Below are 9238 nucleotides of genomic sequence, written 5' to 3' on the forward strand. Positions count from 1 at the left end.
GCTGCTTTCGTCATGATGGCTTTTACTAATTCTCTGTTTAATTGTTGCAGCCTCAAAAATATTTCAAGTTCAATGCTAATAAAATCTTCTCAGAATGTATTTTGCTACCATGTTTATACAAATATCCAGCTTTGTTTCTTCTTCTTATAAAATCAAGAAAGGTGTACCACAGGGTGCGGTTCTAGGTCCCAGGCCCAATCTGAATTCTTCCCTTCTCCTTAGTCATTCTCTATTCCCCTTCATTTAGCCCTCCAAACCGAGAGTTATAAAAAAAAAATGAGTGTCTCATATTTTGGGCGTCACTTTCAATAGATGAAGTCACCAATAATTGCTGGTCTGCTAGCATTGAATATACACAAAAACAGCCGTTTTATAACTTTAAAAAGGTCATTCTACAACTAAAAGTCGCTACTTACATTTAAATGTAAACGTCTGTGGTTCAGAGCGCACCCACGTGAAGAAAAGCACTTCTCAGCGCAACACGGTTAAACCTCGCTGGAGAGGACTTTATGCCCCTCAGTTTGGAGGGTCGAATTTAAAAAATAAATTTCTATCGGACACTACTTTCATTTAAACTGCCCCTTCAAATGGAGGGGAAGGGGAGAAGGGAAGAATTCGGATTGCGCCACATTCTCTCCTCTATTTACATTAACAATTTTTGTCAAAACTTGCCAAATGCTTTGTAAGTGCCATTTACTTAGAGATTTAATTTACATTAGAATTATATTTTGTTTTGATTATTTTATGTATTTTGTTTTTGTGACATCTGGAATATGGATTATTATTTGAATTGATTTGACCACTAGAGGGCGCAACTCTGTTGTTCAGTGTCCATTTTATGAGTAGAATAAGTTTTGTTTTGTAACTTTGTGTCAATAAAGTTTGGGATGGACGACGACGGAGCAACACGGTCGTTTTACCGTGTGCGGCTACTATGTCCATACGCGTAATACAGAACTTTGTCTTTGTCCTTCCTTTGAAGAGGTTAAAGAAACATAACAAGGGGAACCGAACAATGAGACCTAAAGATTAACCTCTACATGCATCATATCATCTTTATGCTGACGACACTGTCATGTACTGCTGCTCTCAGTCAATAGCACAAGCTTTTGAGTTTTTACAATCTTCTGTTTTCAAACATTCAGTCTCGTATTTGATCAGGAGATCAGTCAAGTACTTAAAACTGAAATAGACAAATCACTAGAAATAGTGATACCTTGGTTTTGTGCTTGATTCAGAGATTTCTTTTATGTGGCATGTGTCCACTTTACAACATAAACTATGTAAAAAAAAAAAAAATGCTGTCTCTTGCTCAAAGCTCATGAAGTTCTGGTAGCAGCCATATTTGATTGATCATGGAGATGTTCAGCACATGAAGGCCTCATCCACTTGTGTGGATTTTCTCCGGACACTCCAGCTTCCTTCTACAGTCCAAATAAATGCTACAAAGGATAATTCGCTAAATTGTCCCTATAGGTATGCATGTGAGTGTTCGGCCCTGCAACAGACTGGTGACCTGTTCATGCTGCACCGTCCTCACCTTCACCCATCAGTGACTGGATTGGCTCCAGCAGCCCTGTGACTGGATGTTCTCTACAGATTGTAACACATTTTGAAAAGGTGTTGAGGAAATGTCTCCAGACCCAAGTTTTTTTAATTATTATTTTAGGTTTTTACTGCCACTAATTAAAAAGAACATTAAGAGTGAAATGTAAAATTATAAATCAGCCCCTTCTGTGAAATAGAATTAGCTGGCTTAACTCACAACTTTACAATGTTCAAGTATCTATACATATCTATACAGTATCTAAACATTTACATTTGTAGAGTACTGTACGGCATACTTTCTTTGACACACATCGTAACAATGTAAATAGACACAAATGCATCTATTTATGTATCTATCTTCTTGAAAAGCTGCTTTATTGTTTTAGTGTAATGGTGACAGGAGTTACAAGGAGCTACAAGCCTGGTGTATAAAGACGCGTTCTATGACTTGTAAGACTGACCATGTTTGTCATTGGTCATGCTGGTGATGCAGAAGGTTTACAATCACCAACCATATAATTGGATGACCCCCGCAGGCTGCCGAGGATGCAGCATGAGAGGGTATGAGGCTGGATTTGATTTTCAATAACATCCTTAATGTTGTAAAGAAAGTGAAGATATTTTTGTGATGTGGAAGAAAATCTGTGACTAAAATAAGGGGATTGATTGTTTCAGTAGAACGACATATGTTGATTTAGCGGATCCGGTTTATGTTGATATTTCAGACAAATCATGTATGTTGTGGTATGAGCACCAAATTTGGCATGGGTGTATCTTAGAAACCCCTATTTCAGAAAAGAATGTTAGCCACAAAAAAAAAAAAAAAAATTAAAAATGGCGGCCCTTTGTAAAGATGACGACCATACACTTAATTGTTACAAAAAAAAACTCAAGTCCCAATAATATGGGCTGTTCATGCACAAAATTCAGTCTTTAAACTTGCTGGGTACCAATAATAATATTAAAAAAAAGCTTTCAGGGTACCTACAGAATACTATTATAAATAGATGTGTATACACTGCTCACAAAAATTAAAGCAACATTTATTTTATTGGGCCTGGCAGGAATTGAATTAAACCTGTCTGATAATTTTCTTGTTGGTTAATCAGCTGAGGGCCTCGTTAATCCATTTCAGCTGTATTGGAGTTCATAGAATTAACAACAGGTGCACTTCAGTGGCAACAATTAGAAAACCCTCCAAACAGGACTGGTGTTACATGTGGAGGTCATTTCAAGTTTCTCCCTCTTGATCTTTTTTGCCTGGTTTTCCACTCGTGCTGATTTTGACTTGTGTAATTATCTCTACTGGCAGTAAGAAGCGATTCCTTAACCCTACAGAAGTTGCACAGGTTGTCCAACTTCTCCAGGATGGCACATCCACACGTGCTGCAGCAAGAAGGTTTAATTTGTCTCCCAGCACAATCTCCAGAACATGGAGGAGATTTCAGGAGACTGGTGGTTATTCTGTGAGAGCTGGACAGGGCCGTAGAAGGTCCTCAACCCCTCAGCAGGACCCATACCTACTCCTTTGTGGAAGGCGGAACAGGCTCGTGCCCTACAGAATGACAGGGCCACTGGTGTGAATGTCTCTACCCAAACAATCAGGAACAGACTTCATGAAGGTGGCCTGAGGGGCCGACGTCCTGTAGTGGGCCCTGTGCTCACTGCCCAGCACCGTGGAGCTCCACTGGCATTTGCTCAAGAACACCAGAATTGGCAAGTCCGCCACTGGCGCCCTGTACTTTTCACAGACGAGAGCAGGTTCACCCTGAACACCTGTGATAGACGTGAAAGAGTCTGGAGAAGACAAGGAGAACGTTCTGCTGCCTGCAACGTGGTTCAACATGACAGGTTTGGTGGTGGGTCAGTGATGGTCTGGGGTGGCATATCCATGGAGGGACACACAGACCTCTACTGCCTAGGAAATGGTGCTCTGACTGCCATAAGGTATCCAGATGAAATCCTTGAACCCATTGTCAGACCCTACGCTGGTGCAGTAGGTCCTGGTTTCCTCCTAATGCACGACAATCCCCGGCCTCACGTGGCAAGAGTATGCAGGCAGAACCTGGAGGATGAAGGAATTTAAACAATTGAATAGCCTTCACCATCCCCTGACTTAAACCCAATAGAACATCTCTGGGACATTATGTTTGGGTCCATTAGGCGCCGCCAGGTTGCTCCTCAGACTGTACAACAGCTCAGGGATGCCCTCACACAGATCTGGGAGGAAATGCCACAAGACACCATCCGTCGTCTCATTAGGAGCATGCTGCCACGTTGTCAAGCATGCATACAAGCTCGTGGGGGCCAGACAAGATACTCAAAAGCATTTTGAGTTGCAGAAATTAAGTTTTGGAAAAAATGGACTAGCCTGCCACATCTTCATTTCACTCTGATTTCATGGTGTTTACACAATTGAGTGTCTGTAGACTGAAAACTTTTATTTCCAGTAAAATAGTTGGCATCCTTTTGTTCCTAAGACACTGCCCTGTCGTTATGTGTATAGATATACAACTTCATGTTGAGATCTGATGTATCTAATGTGTTTCTTTAAAGTGTTCCTTTAATTTTTGTGAGCAGTATATTTTTGAAATCCTGGATTTTCTCATGGCTAACGCTTTGAAAGAGAGGATTTTTAGGTGTATCCATTACAAATTTGGTGTTTGTACCATAAAATGCACAATTATTTAATCACTTAATTTTCCAATATCCTTTTGGCAATAAATAAAGTAGTTTTTGTAATTGGCTATGTATCCATTATTTTTGTTTTGTTGTGCTTTATTTATGATGTTTAAACCGTACTCTGTAAGTCAGACTTTTCTTTTGGGTAAGAGGCATTTTCAATGGTCATTCGTTTGTTGCTTTACATGCAATTTTACAGAAAATCTAAATGCTGCGATCACAAAAGACATGCAATGAAGTGTATTTTCAATCAGTGTAAAGAAAGAAAGTAAGAAGATAAGATTACACTCTCTTATGTTTGAAAGGGTAACTAGTGACTTCAGAGTGAGATCCAGAAACATGCAGACAAGGTCTGAAATCGAAGCAAACTTTATTAAAGTCTCCGACAAAGCTAATGGACAGAAGTCACAGAGAGTCACGCGAATGCAAACAGTTTCAAAAGGTGCAAGAGCTTAAACTAAATTTGACAGATGAATGCAACATTGGAGAAATCACACTTTAAAATGGTCATCAAACTCATAAAAAAGTCAAATTAGAAAAAAACGGATTTAAGTAACGACCATCATTATTGGTTCTTATAGAAAAATGCCTCATAAAGTCTATTCTATCTGGGTGCATCAATAATTTTAATTAAAGCTAATATTTTCTGGTAAAGATGATTTCAGTGATCATTTTATTTTAATCATAAAGCAAGACAACACTAGAAGCACGGTTGTATTTTCATTTGGAAACAAGCATCTCTTCCATATTGGAGCCCGTCAGATGAGTGAAGATGCCGTCAGCACTTTGCCCAGGATTTCCAGTAGAAGACTCTGCAGGGTCGTTGAGTGGCGTTTTCCACTCCACGCCGATTCTTCTCCTGCTTCACTGAGTCTCTGACTTGTTGCAGGGTAAATCCACTTTCAGGTTTGGAGAGTTTATAGAGCAAATTTAGAAGAACCCCGGTCTCATATGATTGCTGTGAAAGACATATTTTGAATGAATTTCTTTTATACATCACATGAATAAAATAGGCTAAAAAACATGTTTTTATACTATTTAAGAGATTTTGTTGTAGCAAAATCTAACAATTAAAAATAAATTGAAAGGAACACAAAGGTAAAAAAAAGCCAACTCATAAATCTTACCTGAAAGTCGCGCATTCTGTCAAATGATGACAATAAGTCTTGACGAGCTGGCAGATTTTCAGATTCCACCATAATCTCTGCGTTTTGGACAACACAGAATACAAAAAACAGACAAGCTAAGACGCAAAAGACACGGGCCATCTTTGCTCAAAAAAAATACTGCCTTCTTTCTTCCTCCAAAAAAGTGTTGCTCTCTGTAAAAACCCCAAAACGAGGAATGATGTCTATCAGACGGGAACCTTTGCTTTTATAAGCAGCAGCCAGCTCAAAAAAAAAAAAAAAAACAGGAGCGTGCAGGTAATCTGCGTCAAGACCCTCTTCAGGATTTTGTTTGTCCACATCAGCGCAGTGAAGCATGCCCTCTGTAATTTACAGCAGGTCATTAACAATGAGTCAAAACTTCTAAATAAAGACATTTTACATGGAGCCGTCCTCCATGTCATCTCGACGGTCCGGCTAAACGATCCTTAAATATTAATATTTCTTAGAGAATGCAAACTTCTCTGAATCTTAAAAGACTCCATCTAACATTTTCATTAGCTGCACTCCTGTGATCTTATTGTGGAGCTCCGTTTAATGAGATTTCTGCTCTGTTTGACTTCACACAACAATTGGATAAAGGTGTTTTTGTCAGTCTGTCCTAACTTTTGCAGCTTTTATTTTTCGTCTTCAGTAATTTTCACTGAAGACAAAATCTAACCAATTAGGATACAAGTAGTGACATTTTAGCTGAGATAATTTATTTATTTTACTTTATTTCACTGCAAACCCAGAATGATGCTGTCAATTTAAAGGGAAAGCTCTATTGGTAAAATTAATTAGATCTTGGTCAGTGCCAATGTGACGAACAGATTTTATTTCATTTCATAAGGTTAGAATATAAATCTATTCATTTAAATATTGGGGTAGTCTTTATTTTATCATTTTATTTGGTCATGAAAAAAGCTTTTCACATAATCTGAGATATAAAATGAGCAACTTTTATTAGTAAAGTAGAGCATTTTACATCAAATTCAACTGAAAATAGTTTTATTTGCCCAAAATAAAATATTTACAGTTAAAATAATAACTGGATTTGATTAATATATATTATTTAAGAAAAGATTTAATGGAGAATATTTATTTTTTTTTTTTAACCCAGGCCCGTTTATTAAATGGTTAACCCTTTACCTACCCAACAAAGAAAAAAAATAAATAAATAAAAAATAAAGGAAAATCAAAGTAAAAAAAAAAAAAAGTGATTAAATTTTTTCTATAAACACATAGAGGTTCTGTAAAAGAAAATAACTTTTTTTCTAAAACTTCAATTTTTAGAAATTAAAAATGTTCTGGTAAATAACTGGTGCGCACCAGATAGTAACTGAATTTTTTTTTTCTCAAAATTGAAGTAAAAAAAAAAATTTCTTTCCTGGTCACTATCTAGTGCGCACCAGTTAGTAACCACAAAAAATATATATTTTTACTTCAATTTCGGGGGAAAAAAGTTTTTTTATTTCATTTTTTTTTCTTTAATGTCCCTTTAGGGCCTCCATACCTTGGGGAATAATACACAAAATCAATATTTTTAAAACCATGTTTTCTAAATGTGCTCCACCATTTTTTTGAGCAGGTAGTTAAAGGGTTAATACAGAGCAATATAGCTTTTTATTTGTCTGGCTCAAAAGTTAAAAGCTCCATCCCTTTTAATGCCATATGGAAGTAATTTGATAAGTAGCTATTTAGCTTTTTATTTTGAGAGTTGTAAATATAAAAATAAAAACTGCTGCTCTTATATGAGGGAGTGGATGTTTCTTTGGAAGGCGAACCAACCTTGACACGTTTCAGCATTCGAACACATTTCGCTGTAACTCGATTGTGGATGTGTCGAAGTCTGATACAAGCTGCTCAAACAATTAGAAAGTGCACTGCTGGGAGATGAATAATCCTGTTATGGAGACAGAGAATGCAACACAGCAATGCTGAGAGCCGTCACCATGGAAGGCTTTTGGCCCCAGTGTTTGCAAGAGAACAATCATATGTGGAATTTGAGTTTTAATAAGATGGATTTAGCTCCACTTTGAGGAGATTCATTAGCTGATAAATATGTATGTATGTGACAATACATCACTGGTTTTAATTTGGTGGAGAGGTTTAGCTGTTGTGCAGCCTTCTTCTTGCATAAACACATGGAGCTGTTTGTTATTTCTGACTCGGCACAATCAATACTTGGGAAAATTAGCAGTTCTATTTTGAAAACTGTAGCATTTAGAAACATAATTTTGCTGCTTTACATCCAAGAATTTTACCTGCTGATGAAGGCGATAGATTATAAGAGAAGGATGCTCCAAAAAATGTACTTTTTTTCTTATCAAGATCCTGAAAATTACTTTTAAAATTGCAACTTTCCAACTATTTTTATTATTTTTGTTCTTAAGGTTCAAAGCGACAAAGCATTTCATTTTTCAAACTTGAATGAAAATCAGTTTTTAAGTTTAAAGTAGATTCTCATGGCTGCCTCCTGCCTTTCCATCAGAGCTTCAGGCAATGGAAAAAGTTGCAGGCAGCATGAGTCATAAAGTGAAATCTTTTTCACACTCCATTTAACCGGCTTAAATTCAAAGAAGAGCCGCTCGAGTGAGGGAACTCGTGTGTGCGTGAAAACACAACGGGGAAATTTCAAAGCCAGATCGTCACTTTTACAACATCTGTTTATTTATGGTGATTCAGAGTTTTCAACGTCGTTCAGTTGCTGGATTTAACTAGTTCTGTTAGGTCACTATTCTTTTTATATAGAAGGAATTAAAGTTAACTGATTGTGAAACATGCAACACACTTTAAGAGACTCCTATTTACCTAAACATGGAGACCCCTCATAGAATATATTTTGTCATGTCATGGCATCAGTTCTGCCTTATGTGACAAAAAACGTACGGAAGATGAAATAAATAATAATAATAATAATAATAATAAAGAGAAACAGAATCACAANATGGATGATGGATGGATGGATGATGGATGGATGATAGATAGATGGATGGATGATGGATGGATGATAGATGGATGATGGATGGATGGATGGATGAAATCTAAACTGTTTCCATGGAAACCTCTATTAGCTCCACAATCTGGAGTGAAGTCTGAATATAAAGATGTCCAGCAGGGGGAGACAAAGCGCCGTCAGATGAAGTCCAGCGAGGATCCTGGGTGGTTTCTGTCGGCTTTTTTATCTGTTAGTGATCTCTCGATTAGCATGTATCTGAACATTCTGTTGGTTCTTAATCCTGTTAGCTAATAGGCTAATGGTTAGCTAGCAGTTAACCATGGCTCTAACAGTCCTCAGTAAACTCTCTAATGGGATTCAAAAGCTTTTATTGTGAAAGGGTTTACATGTTCAAACACGGTATAAGGAGGCTGTGGACCAGGATTGTTGAGGGGAGGGTGACGTCACTGGTCACTGATGTGGGACTGCCCAGATTGAGTCTTTATGAGGGAGGGGTCACTGGACCGGAACCAACAGGAAGAAGTTCTGCTGGAGGAAGTCCAAAAGCAGAAACTGTTCTGAGAGGGGGAGGAGCTTGCTTGATTGACAGACAGACAGGAGAGTGTCATCAGCAGAAGTGGAAGTGAAGAGCAGATTTCTCTGAGGACGCTGATGGAGAGAAGGTTTCCTGAACCACTGAGGTGAAGGTCAGCGGCGTCAGTGGAGAGAGAGAGAGACACCGGGGGGGTGAGTGGAGCAGTCTGGGGGTCCGGGGGCCTGATGGGGTGCTGTGCAAGGAAGCGGACGAGGGGCGTGGTCAGAGCAGGTGGAGGTTGATGGAATCAAACCAACATTCAGGAGGAGAATCCTTTGAAGTTCTGTTTGAACTCACGCGGGAGCAGAAGGTAGAGAACGTGACTGT

General features: G+C 38.2%; 1 protein-coding gene across 4 annotated transcripts in view; it reads right to left on the reverse strand.

Annotated features, from left to right (window-relative positions):
- Positions 1-5010: 5010 nt before the first annotated feature.
- The window catches only part of LOC112139614 (cyclin-dependent-like kinase 5), a 10043-nt gene continuing 5815 nt past the window's right edge, over positions 5011-9238 (reverse strand). For 3 of the 4 annotated variants that reach the window (XM_036210927.1, XM_024262455.2, XM_024262454.2), the window contains one exon: positions 5441-5719. In XM_036210927.1, the coding sequence (XP_036066820.1) occupies positions 5585-5719 (135 nt within the window). In that variant the 3' untranslated portion in view covers positions 5441-5584. The other variant, XM_024262456.2, reaches the window with a different exon arrangement.

Source organism: Oryzias melastigma, unplaced genomic scaffold (genome assembly GCF_002922805.2).
Source record: "Oryzias melastigma strain HK-1 unplaced genomic scaffold, ASM292280v2 sc00306, whole genome shotgun sequence".
NCBI lineage: Eukaryota > Metazoa > Chordata > Actinopteri > Beloniformes > Adrianichthyidae > Oryzias > Oryzias melastigma.